The 27,821-nt window shown below is 41.4% G+C and overlaps 2 protein-coding genes across 7 annotated transcripts in view; both read left to right on the top strand.

Moving 5' to 3' along the window:
- Positions 1-19,751, top strand: part of OSBPL2 (oxysterol binding protein like 2) — a 40,787-nt gene extending 21,036 nt beyond the window's left edge. For all 3 annotated transcript variants that reach the window (XM_075768420.1, XM_075768422.1, XM_075768421.1), the window contains 12 exons: positions 1,550-1,697; positions 1,946-2,021; positions 3,956-4,090; positions 5,119-5,216; positions 5,926-6,108; positions 8,972-9,079; positions 10,226-10,315; positions 10,949-11,072; positions 12,984-13,112; positions 13,858-13,981; positions 14,664-14,754; positions 15,976-19,751. In XM_075768420.1, the coding sequence (XP_075624535.1) occupies positions 1,550-1,697; positions 1,946-2,021; positions 3,956-4,090; positions 5,119-5,216; positions 5,926-6,108; positions 8,972-9,079; positions 10,226-10,315; positions 10,949-11,072; positions 12,984-13,112; positions 13,858-13,981; positions 14,664-14,754; positions 15,976-16,078 (1,409 nt within the window). In that variant the 3' untranslated portion in view covers positions 16,079-19,751. The remainder of the gene's footprint in view (positions 1-1,549; positions 1,698-1,945; positions 2,022-3,955; positions 4,091-5,118; positions 5,217-5,925; positions 6,109-8,971; positions 9,080-10,225; positions 10,316-10,948; positions 11,073-12,983; positions 13,113-13,857; positions 13,982-14,663; positions 14,755-15,975) is intronic.
- A 100-nt stretch (positions 19,752-19,851) lies between these two features.
- Positions 19,852-27,465, top strand: ADRM1 (ADRM1 26S proteasome ubiquitin receptor). 4 transcript variants are annotated; one of them, XM_075768423.1, is made up of 10 exons: positions 19,852-19,982; positions 20,957-21,167; positions 21,432-21,548; positions 21,628-21,751; positions 22,178-22,264; positions 24,527-24,608; positions 24,863-25,092; positions 25,399-25,556; positions 26,463-26,565; positions 27,240-27,465. In XM_075768423.1, the coding sequence occupies exons 2-10, from the start codon at positions 20,958-20,960 to the stop codon at positions 27,344-27,346; spliced, it is 1,218 nt and encodes a 405-aa protein (XP_075624538.1). In that variant the 5' UTR covers positions 19,852-19,982; position 20,957; the 3' UTR covers positions 27,347-27,465. The 4 variants fall into 4 exon arrangements, with proteins under 4 accessions (XP_075624538.1, XP_075624540.1, XP_075624541.1 ...); XM_075768424.1 differs by lacking the exon at positions 19,852-19,982 and adding an exon at positions 20,365-20,496; XM_075768425.1 differs by lacking the exon at positions 22,178-22,264.
- Positions 27,466-27,821: the final 356 nt, after the last annotated feature.

The raw sequence follows: 27,821 nt of genomic DNA, 5'->3' as shown, positions 1-27,821 counted from the left end.
AGTGTTTACATGCTTTGTAATATTTCAGAATCTTTTTGTACCCACAGCTGGACTTTGGGATAGTCTGTACCTGAGTATGATGGTAACTGTCAGCACATGGACAAGTGGTTGCCCAGGTTGTAATAGCTGGAATGAAAGGAATACAAAAAATATGTTAGTGTATTCCTTAAAACTGTGGCAAGGATGGTATGCCAGCAAATACACATGTTTTCATATTGCTTTTGGATTCTAACTCTTAAATTGGAAGCTGGAAACTAAAGTCGTCTTGCACTTCTTGATGAAGAATTGACCCTTGTGGCACTCAGAAAGGACTTAATGCTCTTTGGATTATTTTCAACGAAAGTGTTCCTTTATTACACTGAATGATCAGCAGTGCTTTCTGCTGTGATACTATGGTAGTTGTGAAGGGGGATGGTATTAACGCATCGTTTTAGGGTGCTCTGTATTGATGCTGCAACTGATCCTTATTTGTTTTTAACAGTTGTTTCATTTCTGCAGTCTGTGTAGCAGCATTGACAAGAGGCCTGTTGCTGTTGATAGTGACCAAGTGTGTGTGTATATGCATAAAATGTTTATAGTATTTATGTATAAAATGTTTTTTTACAATTTTCTTATTTAAAGGCATATGTGAAAATAAATTGTTGTTATCCTAAGTGTGTGGGAAGTAGTATGACTTTAAAAAAAAATAAATCATTAGACTAAAATCTTGGATTGTTGGTTTGGTCCAACTTGTACTTAAGGCTGCTTGATTACAGAAACTGGTGTTCCTGTAGATTCCTGTTAGTTTAACTTTTTTTTTTTTTTTTTTTTAATGGTTAAAGCTGTTCAAAGCCTGTTGTTATTGCGGGTGCTGGCGTTTAGTTACAACGGTGTTTCCAATAGCTATCTACCCAAGTGGATGGAATTTGGTCACAGGAAATGGAGCCATTTACTGTAGGTCATGCTTTGGGTTGCTTCTAAAGCTCAGGGAATGATTCATCGTCACGTCCACAGGTTCTTGCCGTAACCATTAGGGAAGTGTTACGTGGTTTGCACACATGGATGGCAAAAAGAAGTTAAATATCCTACATTTCTGTTGCTTTAGTAGTCTTGATGTTTGCTGTTGGGTTGTGAAATGGCAATTTTTTCGGGTTTTTTTTTTTTTTTTCTCCTTGCCTGTTAGCAGTATAAGTAGGCTAAGTTAAATTTTTAAGGTCTTTGAGGAAAACTACATAACTGAACAAAATTACTGTAATCACGCTGCAGCTCTGAAGAAGAGACAATACAACTAATCTGATTAGGAGCTACTGAAGAACTTGTAAGATTCTAAATTGGGTTTATATTCAGCAGTGTGAAAAATGAGTTGAGAATGCTTGATTATAATGCAATTCTTGGCTCTAAATAGTCTTGGAAATTAGGTCACTTAATAAAGGGTTTTCGCTCTGATATTCTTTATTTTAAAGTAACCTGGTATAAGTGTACTTATGGTGTGAGAGTGAGAAAATCTGTGTGGCACTCTGTGGCATAACAAGGTTCCTAATAAAACTATTGCCTTGTGGTTTTTATACAGGCTTTGATTCTGACAATTCTTCAGGAGACTTTTCAGAAGCAAATCATAAAGTTGCAGAAATGCTTGATCTAGATCCACACCAAAGCAATAGGACTGGAAAGCATAATGGAGAGACAGAGATTCAAGAAAATGGAATTAAGAGACACAGGTAAACACACAGTACTACATAGTAAATGAGAAGTGAGTATGTGCTGGCCTGTTATCTTTTGGGGCATTACTGTTCACACTGAAAGAGGTTATTTCTCTGGAACTGAAAAGACATTTAACTTGTCTGCTTCCTATATCAACTCTAGGTTAATGTTTTGCTTCCGTTCTAAATACTTCAACACCTACAAATGAAAATGCCTTGTTGTTTAAGGGGCTGATACTGACAGTTGTTTGGTTTTCTAATTACAGGACATCATTACCTGCCCCAATGTTTTCTAGAAGTGATTTTAGTGTGTGGAGCATATTAAAAAAATGTATTGGACTGGTAAGTTAGCTTGGATGAAATATGCTGATGCTAGGCCTTCTAACTTCAAGTGGTTAATTTTATTGCTTAAAACTTAAGACACAGAACAGAACCTGGTGAATTCTGTATTTATTTTCTGTAGGGAACATCGTCTTAAACTGTGGTTCTCTAAATCTCAACATCCATTTACTAACAATACTAGTTCCTTACTTGCTTAAGCTGTTGGAGCATGTGGATTGGCATTTCTAATGCCATGCTATAAGAACTAGACTAAAGCCATTAAAAATATAGTCAAATATGGTTTGATTAACACAATGCTATCTTATCTGCTTTTTTTTTTATTATTCTTTACTTAGCAAAGTGTGATTTAGGGCTTTATTTTGATCACACACACCCCCCCCACACCCCCCCCATAATTGAAGCAGTTTGTGCCAAAAAAAGAGAAAAGCTTTCATCTGACTGAAGGGATAGAAAAGTTTGGGATCTGTTAGAGTTTCTTGGGGTATTGATGGTGTGATGTCATTGGGTCACAAGGTTTATTCTTGGACTCAGAGACACAGACCTTTACATTTCTCTGTGTTGTTAAAGGACTCCAATGCTTGCATCATTATTGGCCATCACTGCTGTTTTCTTTTAATCCTTTAAGAATTCAGTTACATGTTTGATTACTTCATTTTTATTAGGAATGAAGATGATGTTCTACACTGGAGGTATTGCTGCCATAGCCGCTTTTTAGCAGCATTAAGGAATTACGTTCATATGTAGTCTAGGTCTGCCAGCACAGTCCTCTGTGAATGCAACAGACAAGTCAGTGAGCCCTTCTGCTAGCTTAACTTATGTCATCTAAGAGATACAGCTGTACTGTCAGAATTCCTTTTGTTAGGATGAGTGACCTATCCACTACAATGCTTTGCTGGACCAAATCAATCTAAGTCAGTTAGGGGTGACTTTATTTTTTTTTCTTACTGCCTGTGACAATGTGAGGAAAATGTTGCATTGACTGAAAGAGGGTAGATTTAGAATAGATAGAAGAAAGAAATTTCTTTTATTATGAGGGTGGTGAGACACTGGAACAGATTTCCCAGAGAAGCTGTGGCTGCCCCTGGCTCCCTGGCAGTGTTCAAGGCCAGGTTGGATGGGGCTTTGGGCAACCTGGGCTAGTGGAGGGTGTCCCTGCCCATGGCAGGGGGTTGGAACTAGATGGCCTTTAAGGTCCCTTCCAACCCAAACTGTTCTAGGATTCTGTAACTTAATCCAGTGGCATTCTCCTTTCCACTAAGTTGTAAGCACTTAAATGATGCTTTAGTGCTCAGTCATGAGTGCAACTTTTTAATTAAACAGCCAAATTTGCTTGGATATAGTAAAAGACCTGGGGAATTGGAAATCTCTGTGTGAACTTCATGTCCGTCTTGTATCCACATGAGAAATGAGAAACATTCTGATGCAAATAACAGGTTAAATACAGTCACTAAAATTTGTTAGAGCAATTCAAATCCTATTCTTTATGTAACTGTTCTTTTCAAAAAATAATTTGTGGTTACTGCAGTAAAATAGTTAGATTTTATGCAAATAGGTATGTGAGAATTTCAAAGGAATGCGTGGTACTTTAAATATCAGTAATGAGCTGGTTGGCACATTATTGCTGTTATCTATGGAAATTTTAACCTCTTCTGTTTTATGTAGACCACAGAATAGAAGGTAACATTTTTCTTAAATTTACTATGTTAGATTGATCATTTTTTGAAGTTGTTTATTCTTTCTGATTGCTAGTAGAGTTCTGCAGTGCTTCTAGCCCCTTTCAGCTGTAGCACTTAGAGGTCTGCTATAGGCTTGCCAAATGTCTTCTGAAGAATGCCATAAATAAACTAACCCACAACTTATTTTCAAAATTCTTGTTGTTGTCAGTTGTTAACTTAGTGTTGTGTCTAAGAAATTAACACCCTTTTGTTACCTAGGAGCTGTCTAAGATTACGATGCCTATTGTCTTCAATGAGCCATTGAGTTTCCTTCAACGGATAACAGAATATATGGAACATATATACCTCATTAATAAGGCTTGTAGTCATGCAGACCCCCTGGAGAGAATGCAGGTAAGTAACACCTACCACCTTGTGATTAGTTCAGAGGAAGTTTTTCCTCTTCCAGCGTCTTTCATTTTAAGACCATTTCTCCCTTGAGTGCGTTTCTCTGGGGCTAGCATAAGAATGCCTTTATTTGTCTGTCTAGACAAGTTTTTTGTTTCATGGTGACTGTATCAGATATTTGTGACACTTTCACACTTGATGCTGTCACAGTGTTTCAGCCAAATGTCTAGTGCAGGCGAGTGCCACAACTGACAATGCCCAAGGACCTCAACTGTTTTCAGAACTGCTTTAACTGTGATTTTGTGTGTTGTGAAGATGAAATTTCGGCTTTAAATTGATTTGTTGAGTAGCTCCATGATTTTTAAGTTACTGGATGAAAAATTGTTGTGACAGAGGCAAGCTTTACCACTCTTCTTCTTCTTCTTCAACTGGTTGTTGTTGGGAGTAGAACATAGTACCTGTCTGGTCTTGTAACAGGGAACTGAATATGGTGAAACCAGGCCTGTGTACATTAGGTTATACTGGTATTGCTTATAGCTCTGTTTTTACTTAAGTGAAACTGGGATGTATATCTTGTATTCTGTGTTTGTGTAGTACATACCCCTGCTTATCAGCCTGCAGAAGCTTCTAGGTGTTGTTTGTACCTGTTGGTATGATTCAAATCTCATCAGTGTTAGGAATAATGCTTGCCTGACCCTAGGAAAAGCGAGACTGTTCCCAATGAGCTGAGTGTTGGGGACAGTCAAAATAGGGGAGAAGTAGATTTAATAAAAACAGACTGTCCTCTGCATGGGGCAGTGTGTAACCTGACCAAATTTACTACAGGAAAAAATTCTTTCTGGAAATGAGATTCTTAATAACTGCTTATATTTCCCCACTTATGTATCACTTATCCTATGGCTTACAAGTGTTTTGGCCTTAAGCAATATATAGCACTTTATTTTTGGAAGAATGAAATACTATAATGTGCAACAAATATAATGGAGTTCTAATATACTGTTCTCATAACAATGTGTTCTTAATTTGTTTTATAGGCTGTAGCTGCTTTTGCAGTTTCTGCTGTAGCCTCTCAGTGGGAGAGAACTGGCAAACCGTTTAACCCGCTGTTAGGAGAAACCTATGAATTAACCAGGTGATAATTACTTTAAATTGGGAGCTGGGGCTATTTGTGTTCTTGAGTTAGCAGATGCTCATACTAGTTTGGTTGTTTATTCAGTGAAATAAAAATCTACTAAAATACATTTCTGAGTATAGCTAAAATTCTTTTCCCTAGACTATCTCAAAATCTTTGAGAAGTTGTTATAACGGTAGTAATTTTATTTCTAGGTTTAGGCAGAATATTCTTTGAATTATACAGATAAAAATTGGTCCATGTTCTTCCACCAAAGACATTTCCTGACCAGAGACTATTAATTAATTTAAATAGTGTTTTGCTGATCATGTCAGATAGTGGAATTAGTCTGAAGGACTTCAATCTTGCTTAAATAAATGGGTGATATGTCTGCAGTGGAGAAAAGAATTTTCAGTCAGACCTGCTGCTGCTGCCCAAAGACTTTCAGTATTTTCATGAGTTTTTTCAGTGAGACTTCTTCAAATGCCTTTCTGGGTAGAAAGTCATTTAGGTGTTTGAATGTGGGTTGGTTTTGGGTATAAAGAGAAAGTGTTCAGAGTACAAATTCTTTCATTTCATTAATTGTAAATGTGTCATGGGACTAGAAAAGGAAAAGTCTCACCTTCAGTGTAATCTAAAAAGCCTTCAGATTTTTTTTTAAAATAACTCTTTTTCTCTTGTAATATTTAAAAAATACTTACTGTTTAATCCTCTCTTTTGTCATTGCTAGGGAGGATTTAGGATTCAGGTTTATATCTGAGCAAGTCAGCCACCACCCACCTATCAGTGCGTTTTATTCTGAAGGCCTCAATAAGGACTTTATTTTTCATGGATCAATCTATCCCAAACTAAAATTCTGGGGAAAGAGTATAGAAGCAGAGCCTCGTGGAACAATTACTTTGGAGCTTCTGAAGTAAGTATGAGAAGTAAATACCGTTTTTATGTTTATCTCCTTAAGGTTTGCTTGAATAAAAAAAGATAGGTGATAATCATCCTATTGGCTGCTTTTAGGCGATTATCTAAAAATGTCTTGCTGAAGAGGTTCTAAGAGTTTATTTACAAGTTAATTTTCACTGCTTAATTGAAGGGCTCTGTTTTTTATGTTATGCCATGCTTGTATAGCTGTAGCAATTTGGCCCAATTTTTCCACTATGAAAATTAGCATTTATTAAAAACTGAATGCTACTGAAAGCTAGTTCGGTGAAGGCACGTAAAATTTCAATAGATAAAATTCTATTACTAGGTTAGTCAAGCTCATCTTGCTTTTAAATATTCTTGTTGGTTTTGATGATTGCATGCATACGTTTGTGTGGAAAGAGCTGCGTCTTCAGAACAGCTGTTCTATGGGGTAAGGGAACATGAGAAACTTGTCAGGATTGCCTTGTCACCCGTTTAACACTTCCTGTGTATGATCACCTTCCTATTAAAATCAAGAATGCCTCTCCAGATTACTCCTCAGCTTGTCTCTAATTGCGTATGTCTCATAAATTACATGACTTCAAGTTGGTTTGTGCCCTGGTGGCATAAGGACTCTTGAGCTTTCCCAAGTAGGACACAAGGATGGACGAGATAATAGTTGCAAGAAAAGCATTCTGCAATTGAACACTTAAAGGTGCTTTTATAAAAACTTTCCTCAGGCCTAACTTTGAGGTTGCTGTGAAATAGCTGCTTATGAAACTTCTAGACATTTGGTTTCAATAAAGAATCAACTTGCCTGCCATATCAAGCATTGACTTTTCCTGTCATTTCTTTTGAAAGTATAGTTTATTTGTTGAGCTTCTGGCATCTAATCTTCCAAAGCTTTTAAAAGTATGAGCTGGTCTTGGATATAAATGGTGATGGAAATAGAGGAAATTTCTTCTGAATGTAGAAAGAACTATGAATGTTAGTGTAGAATGCAGACGTGACAAAAATAGTTTGTTGGTGGAGAGAGATCCTTTAGAAGACTACTAAAATTCTTGCTCTGCCTAATCAATTTACAGGGCACAGATTTAAACTGGAATATAAACGATTAAAGCATTTATTTTAAATAATTGCTTCAAGTTAGCAACAGAAGTTGAAATCACATTTTGAGCCTCTCAGTGTTGTGATTCATACTGTTCTGTTGGTTTGAGTAGTCTGAGAACTGCTTAGGGCCTGAGTGAACAAGTAACTGTTTAGGAAGCAAAATTGCAAGTCACTGCGAAGTACTACGCTTGTGCTAACCACGACTATGTTTTCAAAACACACTTCTTCCTCACTTCTCCAGTATAAATAAGTCTTTCAATTTATCAGCACTGGCCATAAGTGTCTTGTGTTTTGTTTTATGCTATACAGCTTTTGGTGTCAAGTAGTTCATGAATAAAAATGTGTGCTAAGGCTGGTGGGATGAATATGGGGGGTTCTGGTATTTTTTTTCTCCACTTGAAGAGTAGTCATTTTTCTAAAGTATTCTTGAAGACAATTTGCTATGGAAAATAGTCAGGCTTCAATGATCTGTTTTTTTTTTCTCTGTACTGTAAAATGACAAGGCGATTTGAAACATTAAATAGGAGTGTTCTCTCCATACCTACTGGAAGTAGAAGTACAAGGCATTTGTTACAATGAGGACACTGCTTGTTTCTCTATTTTTTATATTAAAATAGAGTTTGCAAGGTTTCCTAAGGTGGATTGATTGCCAACCAGGTAACTTCAGCATTTCTTTTACCAGCATGGAAAGACGAGTGAGAATAGATGGCTTTGACTCTGCTGAGCTAGTGATAATAGTAATCCTGTTGTTTAACATTTTGACCACTTTTAGAATAATGTCTTTTAAGGATTTAGAATCTTGTTAACTCATCTTCGTAAAGCTTTTCACAAAACATTAAAAACAAAATGAAACTAAGTGGAAGATTCTTCAATTATAGGACTTTTCCTTCTTCTCAGTAAATCTTTGGGAAAACAATGGAATTGAGTTTTTAAATGTCATGTTTATGAAGCTTGAATGTAGTGGTATCATGTCCCACTGGTATTAAACAACCAACCAAAAAAACCCCAGAACCACAGACATCCCCAAAATTGCCTTCAGCGACACTGAAGCAGGCCTCATGTACCGATGGGGAAACTTCTGGCTTATTTGTGGAAACCACTTAAGGCAGTTTGCCAGCTTGTGTCACACTCTACAGGTTCAGAAGCCTTTACCACTCAGTGTTTGTAAAACGAAAAATTAAGTGGGTTAGTCTGACCAACCCTCAAGGAGGAGTGTCTTCCTATCAAACCTCTCTCAGAACTGGTAGTGACTAACCTCTCTGCTGGAAGACTCAAATATTTCTATTCAGTTTTTTTTTTTTTTTAATCACAAAGGGATACTCTGTGGATTATGATAGAGTTTTACAAGAAAGAGCTTTAGGAAGAAGTTTGCAGTGTTGCTGCAGTAGTTGAAGTCTGGTTCTCCTGCGAGTATTAGGTTTTATTGCATACAACTTCAAAAGTGCAAATGGAAAAGATGAATTCCTGGACTGCTGTTTATGTTGGGCTGGAATTTGTAGTCAGAAGCACAGCAACTGTAGTTTACTATTTCAACTCTGTGAGAAGGAACTAAAATAAAGGGGATATCGCTTTATTAACTTGCGCTGATGTTTAGATACGATACATTGTTGGCTTATAAAGAAAAGTCTGGTTCTCTTCTGTTTTGAAGTTAACTGCTGGCTGTTCATAGGAGTGCTAAACATTTTGCTATGTCCTGAACAGAAGTGAAAACAGGCTTACATTCCATCTCAAACTCAAGAAAGTTATTTATTTCTCTATTTTCTTTACAGACATAATGAAGCTTACACATGGACAAATCCAACCTGTTGTGTACATAATGTAATTATTGGTAAACTCTGGTTAGAACAATACGGAACGGTAGAAATTGTAAATCACAGGTAATGCTAATCACAAAACTGAGAGTTGGCTTGTGGGGACTGGTGCCTGGTCACTTTTGTTACAAAGCAGATGGTTTTGATTTTTGTCAGATACACAGGAAGCTTTGTTTTGTAGGTCCAAAGTCTTGGTTTGGTTGGGTTTTTTTCTTTCGTTGTTGTCGTCACCCTCCCACTTCTGACAAATGCAAACTATTCATTGGACTGGGCTTAGTATCATAATCACATAAATGAAAAGGCACAGGGCTAGATCGCTTATGGGATACAAAGATTTTACGTTTGTGAGTTACCCTTTCAAATTCAGCCCTATTGACAGAGAACAGAAATTAAATTTAACTCCAGAACCATTAAATGGAATAATTGTTGGAGGCTTGCGGTGAACCTGTTGATTGTTATTTGGCACTCTTCTTAGTCTTGATAATAGAGAATGTCTTAATTTAAGGGAACAGCAGAGAAAAAGGACTGCAGAGTAGAATAAAGTGAACTTAGAGTATGTCAATTGCTCTGCCAACTGCCTATATAAAAGCTTTTTACCTTATATAACATCAATTACCTCCTGTAGTGATGAGGGAGATAATTTTGTGAAAACTGTATTACTTACGCACATGTTTTCCTGTCAAGAAATGGGAACTTTAATCCAGCAGGGCTGCTGTTTTGATGCTTCTCATTGCATCAAATCTACAATCCTGTCTCCTATATTTGCACAAAAACCCCAGAGTGGTCTCTGTACAATTAGCTGTAAATAGATGTTAGTCTGAAATGCGGTGTCTTAATAGTGTGGGTTTAATAGTATGCAAGACTGCATTCCATTTTATTCCTAGTACTTTTGATAACTTTTAGATATACATGAAAATCAGAAGTATGGTCATGTTTTCAGTTGGCTTTCACAGGCTGATGTCTGCATGTGCACATTGATTTTTTTTTTATTTTTTTTTTTTTTTTGGTCCTTTTTGTGGAATTTTAAAATGTGTGCCTTTTTTAATGCCCTGGTCAGATAATAAACCATAGTTAAAAAAAAAAAAAAGATATAAATAACTACTCCCTAGCTAACTGTAACTATATGAAAAAAGCTAAATAAGGTAAAAAAAGTAAACTTACTAATGTATTTAAGGACTTGCTTCTTTAAGCATGTACTTATTTCTTCTACAGTACTGGAGATAAATGTGTCCTTAATTTTAAACCATGTGGACTGTTTGGGAAAGAGCTTCACAGAGTAGAAGGATACATTCAGGACAAAAAGTAAGTGATAAAAGCCTCTTGGCCTCTCTGGTTCTGAGCGCTGTAGTATTTCTTTTGCTGGCATAGTGACCGCAACTGATGTGACTGCAAAGTTCCTAGCAGTGGAGATTGTAACCCATTTCTGTTCTCTGTGTCAGTATTAAATGCCTTGGTTCTAGAATGATCATTTTAAGCATTATTAGAAAAACTTTTTAGTCCAGTCTTTGGAAATAAAGGTATCCAGGGAAAATGGAGAGTGGTCACAACGGATTTCACTGTTGTACAGTCACGATTCCAGTCTTCAGTTTAGAATAATGAGAATATGGTTATTAGAAATATTTAATCAAACCCAGACGTGTTTCGTGACTTTGAGTTTCTAAATTGTCAGCTATTGGCTTTATTGCACCCATACTCATTTTAACAGTGGCAAAAGCATGTAACTAAGTCATGAGGGTATGTTCTGCAACTAAGTCGTGAGGGTATGAATGCCAAAAAGACAGGAATAAGCTGAAACCTTTTCTGTGCATTATCAAATCTAAGCAAAGAAAAAACAAAGTAGGAAGCTGGGTATTTAATATAGATCAGAATCTGCGTGACTTGGCTTAGAAGACTTTATAAGAAGCAAAAGCTAAGTCTCCTTTGCTTTCTCTGCAGCAGAAAGAAGCTGTGCGTGATCTATGGCAAGTGGACAGAATGCTTATGGTGCACTGATCCCACTACGTATGAGACTTACAAAAAGAATGAAAAGAGAGGTGGTGAGCAGAAGAAATTGAAGCCGGTAAGGTTAAGGATTCTCTAGGGAGAAAAGATACTGAAATACGAGAAAGGAAAGGAAAACAACTTCTTTACAGAAATGGTGGTGAATGGAGGGTTAAAACAGTCTGTCTTTTGGTGGGGGTCAGAGATGGGCAGTGTTAGTCCCATGAGAAGGTATTGCACTTTTAACTTGTGTAGACTGTAGCGTGAGCTGCTGGTATTGAAGAGAGCTCACAGAAATGGCATTTGCTAGAGATTTGTCAAAGAGAAATCATCAAATATCAGCCCCCAAGCTGATGATGTCCAGTCCTTGAATGAGGAAAGTGGCTCTACTGCCAGCTCCAAATGTAAAAATACTAGGATTTGGGCATTAAATTAAAAAAAAACAAAACATGTTTTTAAAGTCAGTTATGCTTTTTGGTGAGGCAGCATTTCAGAATTTACGATGTAAACAGCCTTGACAATAAAGGGGACTGGAAACATGCAGGGTTTTTCACCACATGTAAGCAGTGTTGGGTGGGTTACTGCCAAAACGTCAGTGTTACATGGGAAATGCAAAATGTTGTGTGGTGCAGAAGATGACTGTTGAGTTTCCTGATATCAACAGAGTCTTACAGACCCTGGTTGGTTGTTGAAAATGGTAAGTTAAACAAAAGGTAATCACCCTTAATGCTAAAAGGCTCAAACTTTTTTAAAAAAAGTATTAACATCAGAAGAATCTAAAGCAATAACAGGCTTTGCTTTTGGCTCTGGATTCCATTATGATACAAGCTTATATTTTGACTTTTTTTTTTTAAATAATAAGGTCCTGTTCTTCTTATGAAAATCAACTCTTTCTTTTCTTCCTTCCTGTTGAATCTATATTTAGATGGGGAACTGTCTAACAGTAAAGCAGATGTTGACATGGAAAGTAGCCTAAAAGACTCTTTTTAAATAATGAATACGCAAACCAAGTGATTGAAATTAGACTCTTAACCATATGGAGCTGTTTTCTAGTGTATAAAACAGGCCCTGTTTAACTTAATAGGGTATTTCTGAATAAAATAAATGAGCCATGTCAGAGAGAGCAGAAAGAAAATAGAAAGGAGGTGGGAGGGAGAAAACTGTGATATTGTCACTCTAGGACGTTATAGCCTCAAACTTCCCTTCTGATGGTTGTGGTCTTAAATGTTTCTCATGGTGAAATCCTCTGAAATTCCACAATGTAGCTGTCTGTGTCCTACAAAAGTCACGCTCTCTCAGATTCTGAGAGCAACTTCTTGAAGAATACAGCATTTGATTTGATATATGCATTATAGCAGTGCATCTGGTAACAAAGGAACTTTGAAGGAAAGATGCTGTATTTATAAACTCAAGTACACAGTCTGCATCGTGAGAAAATTGACAGTGAATAATAGTTACAAGAATCGAGATAATAGGAAATCAGACTGAAACAAAGGCATATCTGTGTTTTAATCACACATCCAAATTTTTTGCAAATGATGAAGCAATATCCAAAAGCAGGCATGCCCTATTTATCTTTCTTAGGCCATTACAGGGACTGCTTTAAATTGCAGTCTTAGCTCATTTCAGCCTGAAGAAGTACTAATAGTCATGTTAGGTGAAATTAAGCTATGTTATGGGATAGAAGGGAAGCTAGAGAAAAGACTTCTGAAAGACATTCATTTACTATTATTAATTTTTTTAAACAGACATTCAAGTGGTACATAGATGGTGGGAGACTATTCAGAGATATCAGGAGCAAGACATTACGATAAAAATGAGAGGAACAGCATCCAGAGTGAGGAAAAGTAAACATGAAGGATGAGGCAGAAGTACAGCAGAGTGCTTAATATCTCAAATTTGAAGAGCTCCTTCAACAGTCACTGTAGAACTCTAGACAAAACTGTCCAATTTCCCTTTGTTCCCCTGTGAAATATTATCTTTGTTTCAGAGTGAAGATGTTATTAAATCCGAAAATGATGAGGCTGATGATATGCCAGAGGTTCAAGACACGGTGCAGTTCATACCAGGCAGTAAATTGCTTTGGAGAATAAATTGTAGACCACCAAACTCATCACAGGTAACTGTTGCAATCAGTCTGTGTATTGCTATTGCCAGTGACTTATCCAAGGGAACATGAGTAATGTTCAAGGGAAACCTTGTTGAAGTGTCTGTCCTTAGCGTGCATGTTGACAGGGACTGGCAGTTCTTGCTGCGGCAGTAAAATTATACTACAGCAAGCTGTCTGCTTTATTCCTGGGCTGAAAGCATCACTGCTATGTCGAACTTGGTAGGAAGAATGCATGCTCTGACTGCAGCCGCTTCAGTGCGAGTCTGGTGTCTCAGGTTAATCTGCCTGTGAGATCTTTGCACTTAGAGTGACTAAAATATGGATACACGTTCCCTTCTGCTGACCCTGCTGTTAGAAGACAGGCTTCCAAAATGTGCAGTAACTGGGCAACTGGGTGTTACCTTCAATAGTTTCAACAAGGCTTTTTGGTCTTTTAGGTGTGGGTGCCTTTTTCATAAAAATCACGATGTTAAATATCAGATATGGAGGAAAATCTGTCTTCATCCTCTGAAGCAAAGACTGCTTAAAACATGAAAGTTGTGATTTCCATCCCCTTCTGCCCTTCCTTGTCCCTCCCCTCCAACAAAAAACCCCTCTAATTTTGAATGAACCTACCCTTGCTTTCAGGGTAGCCAGTGGGAGAAGTTTTGACTCTGTAATTTCTTTTGGAAGTTCTGTTGTATCCATTCAGTATAGGGAACCCAGTGCCACTTTGCCAAAATAACTTGTATGTTATCTTTAATTTGCCTTTAAGATGTACAATTTCACCAGTTTTGCCGTGAGTCTCAATGAGCTAGAAAAGGGCATGGAAGCAATATTAGCTCCCACTGACTGTCGACTACGTCCAGATATCAGAAATATGGAAAACGGAAACATGGGTATGTGTTTGCTGGAGGAGATATTTTCACATTAGTAAGTTTTGAGAGGTGTGGCTGAAGGGAAGTTGGTCGATACAGGGACACTGCCTTCAGTTTCTCATTCCCAGAGCAGCCTTAACTCGTTTTCATTCCGTGTTAATGAACACGCCTTTGAGCAATGTATGATGTCTGTTTTCTCCCAGAAAAGTCTGGGAGAGCAAATGTGTCCCAGGTGGATCCCAAGACTGCTATCCTATGTTATGGTGTATTTGCATGTTTAATTTGGGGGGAAGTGGCAGACATGCTCTCTTGCTCTGGAGTTTGTCTGGAAAGACATGTGGTGAACAGACGTGCTCTGTTGCTCTGGCATTTGTCAGAAAAAACACATGGCCAAATAGTGAAAAAGTCACACTCTCTATTATGCCTAATCTATGTTCTTGCCTTCTATCTCGATGCAGTGTTTCTGATAGATAAAATACCAAAATTTCAGTTTTGACTCTGTGTTTGTAGTAGCAGCTCTTCGGAAATGACAGTTTTAGTTTTCTGTTGCCTGAGGTTTTTATTGTTCACTGAGATTATGTACAGCAAATGCTTTCTCTTGCTTAAATGAACTGTATTTCATTTCTTTGCAGTCTTTTCTGTGTGTTCTGCGTTTTTATTTTTATTTTGCTAAGTAACCAATTTCTCTTTAAATGTTTGATAGATGTGGCTAGTAAAGAAAAAGAGAGACTAGAAGAGAAACAAAGAGCTGCTCGCAAGGAGCGTGCAAAAGATGAAGTGGAATGGCACACACGGTAAGGGGGAAGGAAGTTGGGCATTTGTTTAATGCTTGGAATGGTTTGGTATACTGCTTGAAATGCTTTTATTCCAGACAGCGTGTGTTTGATTTCCTGCACGACAGCACAATTTGTAGTGCCACTTAAAGCATTTGCTGGGTCAACAATTAAATAATGTAGCTGGAAGCCAAAATTGCTGATAACTTTGTCCTGGAGAAATTATCTAATAATAAATGCTGAAACCTGTCATAATGAACTACTGTGGTAATGCTGGATTTTCTTGGGTTTGCTCTTTAAAACCTACAGAGATCATATTTTTGTTAGAATGAATAAAATATTAAGTCTCATCTCTCCTTTAACCAATTCGTGTCCAGCCTTTGCCAGACATTGTGGCCCTCTAGGGCCCTTTTATTTTCACACTCTTAGGACTTCTTGGCTTGAATACTTCAGAAATTGCTTTTTTTGATTGCATATTCAAGTGCCTTCTCAGTCATAAATTGCATCATGGAGTAATGTGTGATTTGGCTCCTGCTCCCGCTGGTTGCTTTTCCGAGATGCCAACGCTATGCAGTCAAGTGTATGCTCACAGCCAGTTACTGCAGGTGCTTCCTTCAAAGGCAAGAACTTTGGGATGCTCCCATGATTTCATAAAATTCAGAAGAGAAAGCATCCTCTTCCCAAAGCCTGGAGGAGTAGCTACAGACCAATTTCAGTTAATGCCTTTGAAAATCTCTTCCAGAGAACATAAAATTGTTTTCAGTCAACGTGGCTAAAAAGTGAGCATCTGTTAATATTCTGTGCAAAGTACAGCTCCGTAGAACAAAACTGCTTCCTGTTTGGACAGGTTTACAAAAAGGATTGTGTAACTGATTTGGCATTCTTTTAAAGTAAAAATTAATATGTATTATCTAGAGTAACAATGTTATTTTTATTTGGCATAGGACAGCAATTTTAAAATCTATTTCATACGCCTCCTTGACTTTATGTAAAAAAAAAAAAAAGATACTTTGCAAGATGATGATAATTGTGTAGGTAGTTTAATGCCTTGTTTTTTCATGTTCAGAATATTTTCTGAGAATTTTTTTCTGATAAGAAATACCAATGTGTTCTTACAATGTTTTGTGAAAGAAGCAGAGTTGTCTTTTTCCCCTATTAATAATTATTCACTTGGTTTGCTTTTTTCTCTTACAATTTCTTTCCCTTCTTTCTTTTTTTCTTTTTCCTTTTTTTTTTCTACAGATGGTTTCATCAAGGTACTAACCCATACACTGGGACTTCAGATTGGCTGTACTCAGGTGGCTATTTTGATAGAAATTTCTCAGACTGTCCAGACATATACTGAAATGATGGAACCAATTGCTCATCTCATTTGGACATCTAGTTACTAGATTTCATTCCAAGCCAGTTACTCTGGTTTTGTTGATAGCAAAAACCAGCTTTTCTAAGTAAATTTTAACAAAATTTCTGTCGGTCAACAATCAAGGATTTAATTATCACTAACGTTGGATTGCCAAATATTTAAATACTGTTGCGTTCTTTCCATAAAGCTGCACCTGAAATCATCATGTTTTCACTAATTTTCAAAGGGACCTTTGGTTCTTCATTTTTTTCCCCCTAGTTTCTTTGTCAGGAAGATACGCTGTATCTGGTAGAGCACATAACATCGAGAACTACATAACTTAAAAACTAAAATAGAGATAATATCGTTGTTACTTAGTACAATAGTGAGGAATCTGATGTTTTTGGAACTCGGAGCAGGGATGAAAAACTAATATGGTACCGAGAATCAAATCTAGTACTGTCGATACTCCCGGTGAAGAGATGCATGTCAACCTTCCACACGGTATGTAGCACTACGTGGGGACTGGAGCTCCTGGCCCCCCTCTCTCAATACCATTCAATAACTCAGAGACTCGGGAAACAAAATCCAGCCTGAGCTTCTCAAACTGTAGTTAGTCTGTTACAGAGTCTTCACAACTTTTGGACACTGTGAGCATTAAACTGTATACCTGTGATAAAACTACATAAAGCATACGTTAGGAGAAGGGAAGGGTGCGTTAAAAAATGTGCTTTCTCTGAAGTCAAATGCTGTTCTTAAAATACCAGAAGCTTAGGAAGCAATTGCAGGAATGTAGAGGTGGTTACAATGTAAAATATATTGCTTGCTACCACTCGGAGGCTTGTATCTTCTGCACTACCTTTGGCAGCTTTGGCGCTATGTATGCTTCTAGACTAAAGTTTTATTTGGAAGCACTTTGGTATGTATATCCACACAGGTTCATATTTTGGGGAAGTTTTTGTTTGCATGTTTTTCATTATTAGGTCATGTCTGTTTTTGTATGTTGTGAAAAAGCAGAATCAATTTAAAGCTTTGGCAGATTTATACCTATTACAAGTTTTCTGTGAGCACGTGATGGCAAAAAGTGGGATTTTTTTTTTGTTCCATATCGAACCATCGAAGCCATATAATGCTGGAAATAATCAATTACTGAATTGACGCATTCATTTTCTTTAAGTGGTACGCTTCAGGGGGGATAAGGGGGGAGAGAGGCTTGAAAAATTAGGTCTGGTAGTTAAATCTAATCCTAATGTTGCTGCTTCTTTTATGGAAGTTTTTAATTGAGTAACCAGTCAAAAATGGAGAGTGGCTGCACTGCTGTTTACAGTAATTCAGACATTGCTGCTGTTGAGCACCAGCAACTTGAGGAGCTCATGGAAGAGCTGGTCTGATTGATGTCCAAAACATAGGTGGTTTCACCCCGAGCGTAGATTTTTGAAGTGCTTCTCTCCCAGCCACAGGATTAAAAAGCAAAAGAAAATTATCAGACTCATGGAGAAACATTTTTCTATCAAATCATGCATCTTATGATCGGATTAACTTTAAATTTTGGGGAGGTTTAGTTGTTGTCTTCATTGGAAAAATAAGAGAAGCTGTAAAACTTCAAGGCAGTAAGGGACTAATCTGCAACGTGCTTGTGGCAACTTTATTCTGTTGCCAGAAATGGTACTTTGTGCTGACAGCAAGTGTTCAGGGCTCGTGCTGGATCACTTGGTCACACGGTGCAGGCAGTACGTTGTATTTGTTCCTAATAAGTGCACAGGCACTTGGCTTTTAAAAAGACATTGCTGATCCATATGGGACAGCATAAAAATACTTTTTATAAAAAAAAAATAAAATTGAAGTTTAATGACTGTGCCAGGCACTGTAACCCTCTTTCCAAACTTGCTGCAAGCAGCATAGGGAACCCTTTGATAGGGGAAGATTGAAAGGATTCACATATTTAGCCAGTTTAACATCTCATGGGAGTTTAAAACTTGCTTAAACTAAATAGTATGTTTAATGCTGGGGTAGTGTTTTTAAAACAATACATATAAATAGAAATTGCCTGAATGGAAAAATCTGTAGAGTAATTGCTAAAGAAATACTCTGTTTATGAGAAGTGGACAGGTTAGAATCCCTCTTGCCAAAGCTTTGATATAAATTCAGAGACCTAAACCCTTCTCATTATGCAAAAGCATGAAAAAATTGTAACAACGTGTTTAATCCAAACTTCTGTATAGAATCTTCATGGGATTTAAAAAGAAACTGGGAAGATTTTTAAAGTAAGAATGCTTTGCTAGTTATGTCTTTACCCTCTTTTCCCCTTCCTTTAGTGTGAAGTTTTTAGTAAAATTCCAGATTAGTTCCAAATCGTTGTTTTTTTTTTTTTTAATTTATTATTTTTCATTGGCAACACTTACAAAACACTTTCCCCTCACTGCCAACACATCTCTGCTTGGCTAGCCATGGGACTTCTAATGCTCTGAAAGTGAAAAAGTTTTATTTTCAACGCAGATCTCGCCTCAGTAGTTTATGTGTCGAAACGTTAATAACTTTGCACCTTTTGAAAGAATGTCACTTTTATAACTTGATTAAACACTGTATATAACTGTGTTAGTATATGTTAATACAGCTATGTAGAGAAACCATCTAGAAAAATTACAATAAATACTTAATACCCTTTGGGCTCTAGATGGTGACAGAGATTTCTGAACCAGGGCAGCTGTCTGGTAGGGCAGGCGGGCGGCAGGAGCCGACTCTGCCTTTGATCAGCCGGGTCGGGGCCTGTACTTTGTGTTTTCACCGCGACGCTTACTAGACGCGGATGATTTAAATTGGAGCTTTGAACACCCCAGCCCCGACACGGTTCCTTAGCCCCCCCCGTTGCCCTGCGGTCTGTGGGCTCTGAGAAGTGTGGGGTGATGGGGCCGTACGCCCGGAGGTGCGCTGTGGAAGTTGGTGGGAAACTGGAGAGGCAGCAGGGAGCAGAAAAAGGGCTGTGGGGGCCGTGATGGCGGAGAGGCAGAGTGCGAGCTGGGGAGTGAGTGGAATTTCACTGAAAAATGTAGTGGAAGTGAAAAATTAACTTTATGGCTGCTATCTATTGTTTGTGTCTTTGAGGCAATGTCATATTGTAAATCGGGAGCAGCTTTTTCAGACATCGGGCACTTATATAAATATTGGTACCCAGATTAAGGACAGGAAGCATGTAACCTAAATTACCCAGGAAAAACAGAACTAATCAGCAATATTTATTCCTGTTAAATACTTAAAAATAATTGCTCAGTAAATTTTTTGCCAGAAGATGTTTTTTTAGAAATGAACACTAGACTCTTCCCCCAGAACGGTGGTGGTGGCAGGCGGCTGCTCTTCTCCCTGCGTGTCAGCCAGGCCCCGCACCCGGTGCTACCTGCTGGGAAACACCCCAGATTTGGGTCAGTGCACCAGAAAGCAATACTTATATTCTGTCAAGGTAACGTGGGCCTGCGGCGGGCTGTGCAGCACGTGCGCCTTCCATCCCGCTCGGCGAAGCCCCTGCGCGCCCTGGGCTCAGGAGACAGATGGATTTATTTTTGTAATGTTTAATAACTGTCGCTTCCCCACCCCCGTTGAGAACTCCGGTCCGTGCGGGTCTGTGGGCACCGCTGTTACGCTGTAAATCTGTAAATGACAATAAAGGTGGTTTTGGAGACGAGCCGGGCTCCGGCCTCTGCTTGGCGGGCGGGGCGGGGGCGCCGCCATCTTCCGCCGCCGTGACACAGCAAGGCGCCTGGCGCCGCCGCCCCTGACTGACAGCCGCGCCGTCCAACCGCGCGGGGCCGCGGGGGCGCTCACTGCCACCCTGCCCCGCCCCGCGGCGGGCGGGGTTCCGGCGCGCGGGGCAGGAAGAGCGGAGCGGCGCGGGGCCTGCGGGCGGCGGCGGCAGGTACCGGGCGGGGGGCGGCGGGGCGGGCCGGGCCGGGTTCTACCGCCGCTTCCTCGGCTCCTCGCCGCTCAGCCCGGCGCTCGCTGGGGCCGGCCCGGGGGGGGGGGGGGGTAGCCGGCTGCGTCGTGCGCGGGGGAGCGGGGTCTCCTGCCGGGGGTAGTCCTGGGGGGACGGGGCGCGGCGGCCTCGGGGGCCCCGGCTGGAGATCGCGACCTCCGGGCGGGCGGGGAGCACCGGGGGCGGCTATGGCCGGGCGGGCGGCCTGTGCGGCGCCGGGCCGGGCCGTGCTGTGCTGTCGGCCTGCCCCCGCGACCGGGCAGCTCCGCTCCTGCCTTGTGTGAGGGGCTCGGGCCGGGCTCCCCTGCGGCGGGGCCGGGTCTGACCGTCCGGTACCGGCGGTGCGCTGGGATCGGCCGGCGAGGGGAGGGTTAAGCGGTAGTGCGAGCTTAAAAACAACTGCAAAGTCATGCAGGCCGACCGGTCCCTCGGCATTAACGCCTCGACCTGCGGGCTGGTCGGTGTTTTCCTCGGGAGACGAGGAGCTGCCGTGGGTGAGGGGGGCCGGGCCGTGGGGGGGTCACCCGTGCTGGGCTGCTCTGGCGCCGAGCAGCCTGCGGTTCTCTGCTGGGATGCTGCAGCAGGAGTGTGAAGATCAGCGTTACAGTAGGGTTTCTTGCAAATAAAATGTCCCTGATCCCGTGAACTGTGGTACGAACCAAAGAAGGAAGCGTCTGGGGAACCGTGGTTTCGTTTTCAAGTACCTGAGCAGACAGGTCCTCGTTATTAGCGGAGATCTGTGGAGTGTCCCGTCTTCATCCTGTGTTCCGCTTTGGTTCTTCCGGATCACCCTGAAATTCTGCGGGCAGTGAGACAGATTCCTTTCGTGGAGCTCGCTTGATAAAGATTTAAATTTGATACTGAGAAGAGAGAATAGGGGAAGGTGTCTCATCGCGTCTGCTGCTCTCTCTTTCCAGCATGTCTTCAGGTGCGTTATTTCCAAGCCTGGTGCCAGGCTCCCGTGGCTCTTCAAGCAAATACCTGGTGGAATTTCGGGCAGGGAAAATGTCCCTGAAAGGCAGCACTGTAACCCCAGACAAGAGAAAAGGTCTTGTTTACATCCAGCAAACTGATGATTCCCTCATTCACTTCTGCTGGAAGGACAGGACTTCGGGCAACGTTGAGGATGTGAGTACGGTTTTGTGTTTCAGTGCTGAGGCGTTAAGTCACGGTCTGTCTTGTTCTTCTTCCACTGGCACTGCTGGAAGAGCTTCTCCAAGACAAGTTAGGGTGAGAATGCCACTGTAGCTGACAGACCTGCACTTCCAAGTCCTCTCTGCTCTGAGGAGCAGATGCAAGAAGGTTTGGGGAGGAGGGCAGAGGTCTTTGGGAAGCTAAAAGCAATATTCATGTATTTTCTCAAACATTTATTCCTACTGCCATGTTTTCCAGGATTTGATTATTTTTCCTGATGACTGTGAATTCAAGAGGGTACCTCAGTGCACCACTGGTCGCGTGTACGTATTGAAGTTCAAGGCCGGATCAAAACGACTCTTCTTCTGGATGCAGGTTTGTGGGAAGTCAATAATAAAGGTCTTGGAACAAAATACTTCCAGTTTGCCTTGTACCAAGAGCAACTTTCTTGCAGGAGCCGAAGACGGACAAGGATGAAGAGCATTGCCGTAAAGTGAACGAGTATCTCAACAATCCACCAATGCCTGGTGCTTTGGGTGGAAATGCAAGCGGAGGCCACGAGCTCTCGGCATTAGGAGGTACAGTCCATTCTCTGCTCCTTCATGTGAGAGGCTTTTTTCTTTAAATTTATTTTTAGAATAAACATTTGCAGTTCCCTAGGAAGAAATTCCTGATGACTATGGAGGGTGAGTTGGGGACAATGTTAATAGCAGAAGTGTAATCGTGCTTTTAGCAAAATAAACTGCGCTGTTATAATAGGTGCAGGCTGAAGGTTAAGACTGCCAGAAGAAATCTCTCTTTGTTTCCAGTAGATTCTCTGGAGTCTTACCACTTTATGAAGCCAAGATGCATTTATCTTTTATGAGCATCATGAATCAGTAAACACTTGAAACTGTTTTTTCCATACAGAATGTGATGCCAATTAATCTCCTGCTGTTTGAGCCGGAGTGCTGTGAAAAAAACCTATGTGAATATGTTGTGTTTCAGAATGTTTTTGTTTTTAGGTGAGGGTGGCTTGCAAAGCCTTCTTGGAAACATGAGCCATAACCAGCTCATGCAGCTGATCGGACCAACGGGCTTAGGAGGACTTGGTAAAATGCTTTAATATCTTTACGCCAAAATGGTATTTTCTCCTGCCAGGTTAAATCTTACCTGACAATATTTTCAAGTAGTGCTATTGATTTGAATAGCGCTGCTTTCACGTGAGAAAGCAAGGCCCTGCCTCAGAGATGAGCTAAGGGGCAAAAAAAGGATGCAGGAAACGAAGGGTACCAGATTCTACACGGCACTCATCTTAGGGCTCAGTCTGGAAGGAATGTCAGTTCTGCTCCTTGCTCCACTGAATCTTCTGCCTTTTTTTTTCCCCCTTTCTTTACCCCCAACTCCTCCCCTCCCCTCCTCTTCCTCCTAAATATTCGCTGGAGCAGGGACTGAAACCCAGGGACTCCTCCCTGGTGAATGTCCCAGTTACCAAGCCATGGAGTTGCTTGTGTTGTCTCTGATCCAGTGAATATTTGTGTGCCAAGGAGAAAGAGTTCCAGAGGAAGGTTGGAGTGTTCCCACCCTACAGCACGCTCAAGTCAGAGGAGTGAGGCTCAGGTTAGGGCTCTCTCTCCTGGGCCACGCTGGGGAGAGCTTGAATCTCTGTGCTGTTTTTCTGAAGGGGATCAGAGGTGTGTTGGAGTCCCTGCTGTGGTCTGTTCTAACGCTGTCTATGCTCCGAGCCCAACAGAGCATTTCCTGAGAGGTCAGACCCTCGAGTGGAAGTAAGGAAAGGAATGCATGGCCGGTAGCAGTGACTAAGGTTCTGTGCTCCTAAGACCATTTTTTGTGGTTCTAGCTCATGTCTTTTTAGCTTTGGACGCACATCTCCTGTTGGTGGGATGTTCAGATGCAAAACTCATGTTAGTGTTGGAAGATTCTGGCTTTTTAGGATGTGTTTGGAAAAGATCTTCCTTCTTGAAGCTTCACATAACTCCTGAGACTGCCTTCCTCTTCTTCTCAATGCTTTTTCTCAGCAGCTCTTCTTTCTTTGCCTTTACATTTAGCCATAAGACAGCTTGACACGAAACTCACTACAGTAACGCGAAGAAAACCATCTGCTTGCCTCGGCAAATGGTGGTTGCGGTGAATCCATGTGATCTCTTCCCCCAGCAGCGTCTTGTTCTTTTGCACCTGGTTTGCATCTCTCAGGACTCTGCCTTTATTGCAGAGCTTCTGCAACAACAGACCTTTCTTGCTCCTGGGTAAACTTTCCTAGCAAGGACAAACCGAGTAGAGTAGCGCATGGTGCAGCCTGGTTAGCTTCACCCAGCCCTTCCTGCCGCTGTCAGAGCTCTGTGATTAGCAAACAGAAGTGTTACGGGCATGGTTCCATAGGAGCGGGTCCTACACAAGGGCAGAGCTGGTGGCTGGCTCTGACCTCCGCTGTTCTGCAGCTTGAGTTAATCAGGTGTTTGCTAATGGAGCGCTGTTGGTCTGTCCTCTGCTTGCAGATAGTTCCCAAAAGGTGGGTGATGAGCGCAGGTGCTTGTGTAGGGACGTGTATCTAATGAGATGTGGTACAAGAAGCCACTGGATGGGAAGCGTGTAGTAAACGGAGCGTTTGGCTGATGTGGCTCAAAGGCATTGTAGGGGGACAATCTGTCACTGACAACCCCAGCGGACCTAGAAGCAAGGCCCCAGCTCTTTTTAGCTGATGATAAGCCCTTGGTAGTTGGGATGTGTGGGTGAAGGAGGCTGATTTCTTTTGCGTACGGCAGTTGACTCAAAGGCTGAGCACTGGTTTCCTGCTGTATTTCCTGATTGCTGCTCTACTGGCCACGCTTCATTTGAGCGCGGGTTTGTCCTTACTTTCCTCTGCCTATGAAGTGTTTAAGGACTCGGCTGATTCTGCTGCTGCGTCTCTGCATTAGTTTTGAAGCTGCAAAACCCAGGTGTATGGAGAGAGGGTGGTGGAGACTCAAAGGCTGCCTCTGTAATCTTCTGCTGGGAGCCTTGAGAGAAGTCAGATTTTTGGGAACCAGTAGATAAGAGGAGAGGGCTATGTTAAATCATCATGTATGTATCATCATGCACAAATCAAAAGTAATTTGTGCACATCTAGAAATTGAGTCATTTCTAAAATGTGCAACACTCTAAGGCAGTTTTCTGATAGGGATGCAAGATCAGAAAATGAGCTGTTAATTTACAGAAAGGGGCGGGGGGGTTGGTCTGGGGTCTTTCACCCCCTCCTCCTTTATTTTAGCAAATAAAACCTTTCAGGTACAAGAGTGACCTCTCTAGAGCAGAGAGGTGCAAAAAAACTGAAGAAGTAAATTTCTAAACCTCTTCTTCTTTTATGTTTATGGAAGGTGGGCTGGGTGCGCTGACAGGTCCTGGGCTGGCCAGTCTGCTTGGAAGTGGGGGACCCCCGACCAGCAGTTCATCATCCAGGTAGGATGCCCGTCCGCTCTGGGTTTGTAGTATTAATGTCACACAAAGTTGCCACTGCTGTGAGAGGAATTGTGGCCTACCGAACAGGAAGTATGATGGAATTCAGATTGCTTATTGCCTCTTTTAGACGATGAGGGTAATTTAATGAGGGAAGGAGCCCTTCATATTGTAAGGGCTTGACAAGAAGCTTTTCAAAATACAAGAGGCAAAGCTGCTTTCTGCAGGGAATTAATTATACTAATTATCTCCTCCAGCTCTCGCAGCCAATCAGCTGCTGTGACACCATCTTCCACAACTTCTTCTACGCGTGTAACGCCTGCCCCGTCTGTTCCTGCGGCTGCATCTGTGACCAGTCCGAGCCCTGTACCAAGTTCGGGTAATGGAACCAGCTCAGCCACAAGCCCAACCCAGCCCATTCAATTGAGTGACCTTCAGAACATTTTAGCTACTATGAATGTGCCATCTGGAGCAGGAGGACAGCAAGGTAATGGTGTTCTGCCCAGACAGCTGTTGGATCCAGGAGTCCTCTGGAGCTGTTTTACTGTCCTGTTTCAAACCAAATTGGTTTGAAAGGTCTTTTAAATTTTTTTGGTTCTTTTTTTCATTGGAGTACTGTTCTTGGCTGCTTCAAGAGTCTTATTCTCACTCCAAAACTGAGAGAGGGAGAAAAGGATGCTGGCAGTCTGCTAACTACATTTCAGTACTCCTCTGACCAGACTGTTTGGTTTACATGACAGAAACATGGGGTTTTGTGCATAGTCTAACAACCAACCGTTTATTTTCTTCCTAGTTGACCTGGCAACCGTTCTGACTCCTGAGATAATGGCTCCCATCCTGGCCAACGCTGAAGTTCAGGAGCGGTTGATGCCTTACCTTCCCTCAGGGGAATCCCTGCCGCAGACTGCAGAAGAGATTCAGAATACCCTGACGTCTCCTCAGTTTCAGCAGGTAGATGCTGAGCTCTTGTGGGAAGTGCGGCTCTCCTCCCCTTCTCCCCATGCACCATGATGAGCCTTGCCCTGATTTTTTCAGGTTCCTGACACTGTTCAGAGTGGGAAGTTTCTCTGTAGAATTGGAAAGGAGGAGGGACGTGATTTAATGGAGCACTAGTTCTTCCTTTCTGCACTAACCCAAGGGAAAATCAGAGTGCTTGTGCTTTTTCTTTTGGAATTGGGCTTTACTGTTCTCTTTATTATAAATGCTCTATGGCCAATAACAGGAGTAGTAGCAAATTCATTTTTCCCTGTCAGAATGGCTTGTGAGCAATGGTCAGCTCAAGTTGACTGAAGAGATGCTCATGTTTACAGCGCTACGTCCCTTGTTCCTCCTGAAACACTAGTACTTAATTCCAGAGCTGTCTGTGTGTGATTGAAGCTGGTGTATTACAGGCCAATTTGAACTAGTTACACTGATTGAAATCTGTCAATTTGCAAAGTTTCAGTGGCTAAGATGTCTTGTTTTAGTTTAAAACACGGCAACTCTTTTGTGCAGACAAGACTTGGAAATGAGGGATGTTTTTAATTGGTGATTTGATAGAGTTTCTGCATCTAGGTAAGACTGAAGTTGTCCATGCCCTGAACTGACTGGAGGTTGTGTCACTGGTTGGTGTGTCGGTCTAGCACAGCTTATCAACTTGTGCGTACAGGCAACTACCTGGTGAAGAGCAAACAGTTCATTGTAGCGGTGTTTGTAAGCTTGTGCCCAGGACGGTAGTTCTTAAAAGGAGAGCAGCTGCTCGGTCACCCCGTACTGGACTGCTCGCCTCACATGGGTATTGCACAGTAGCCACCTGATGCTGGAGAAACATGATGCAAACTTTTTTTTTTTTTTGACTCTGTTGACTCCAATTCACAGGCATTGAGCATGTTCAGTGCTGCCTTAGCTTCGGGACAGCTTGGCCCGCTAATGAGTCAGTTTGGCTTACCCACAGAGGCAGTAGATGCAGCAAATAAAGGAGGTAAGTACTGGCGCTGTCAGGAACATGGTGAAGTGGTTTGTTGGGGTTTGTTTTGTTTGGGGTTTTTTGTTTTGTTTTTTTGTTGTTGCATTGCACACAGAGTGTGGAATGTAACGATCAGCTGCTGAGTAACTGTCAGGAGCTGCCTCTTGTGCTGTTCTTTTTTACAAGGAAAAGGCCAGTGGCTCAGGTGTTCCCCAGCAGATACAGTGTGATGTCAGGCCTACATTTAGAGAAGTCAGGGTTCTGCAGAGCGAAGTGCTGAGCAGCCTTGGCATTGTTTTCTTGGTAGAGACACAACAGGCCCTGGAGATGTCATATCTTGCTCAGGAATGCCTTTCTGTGAGAGTCTTTAGTAAGTCATTTGCAGTGAGTGCCCAGCTGTGCCCTCCGGCTCTGGGCAGGGCTGATGGTTTTCCCTGAGGAACTTGCAGCATCCTTCCACAAGGGCAATAATTCTGGTCTTAGGCCCAGAGTTCAAGCGCAGAAAACACTGGCCATGTCTGGGAGATCCAAATATGTGTTCTGTATTAATGGACTGTTGAAATTTTCTTCCCTGCTAATAGAGTGTATTAAAGTAATTATTTTCTAAGTAATGACGCTTAACCCTGTGTGGACAATGAACTCCACCCCAGAAAGTGCAAAGTTAAATAACTGATGTGTTTAACTTCTAGATGTAGAAGCGTTTGCCAAAGCAATGCAGAACAGTGTCAAGTCAGACCAAAAGGAAGGAGACGCTAAGGACAAGAAAGATGAAGAGGAAGATATGAGTTTAGATTAAGTTATTTGCTCTTCCTTACACATATTCCTAGATACTAACTTAAGCAACTGCAGTAGGATTACTAACTTCATATTATGCTTATATAAATCTACAAATAAAGGAATTTTCTTTATCTGCCATACTGTTCTTTCTCAATCTATTTAACCTGCACCTAAGCAGCTTTATTGCTCTTTATTTTCAGCAGAGAGAGATGCTTAGTGTTCAGTTTTGATGCTTTTGACGTCAGCCTAGACCAATTCTTCCAATTTCCTTGTGCTAAAAGGGTGGAGCCCTGTGGTTATCTGAGTAAGGAGGAGCTTGAGGACCCAGTGCTGACTGTCATCCAGTTTTGGGCCCACTAGGTTGGGATCTGCAGGGCTGCCAGCTGCCCCCATCGCCCCCAGGTACTGCTGCAAGGGTTGCCCTGTCCTGGGGCAGGTCTTCACTCTTGGCAGGAGGAGGCTCAGCTGGCGTACAAGGAATTACAGAGCAGCTC

This window comes from Balearica regulorum, chromosome 16, assembly GCF_011004875.1.
Source record: "Balearica regulorum gibbericeps isolate bBalReg1 chromosome 16, bBalReg1.pri, whole genome shotgun sequence".
NCBI lineage: Eukaryota > Metazoa > Chordata > Aves > Gruiformes > Gruidae > Balearica > Balearica regulorum.
Note: the sequence above shows the minus strand (reverse complement) of the source record. Positions and strands in the feature narration are given on the sequence as shown.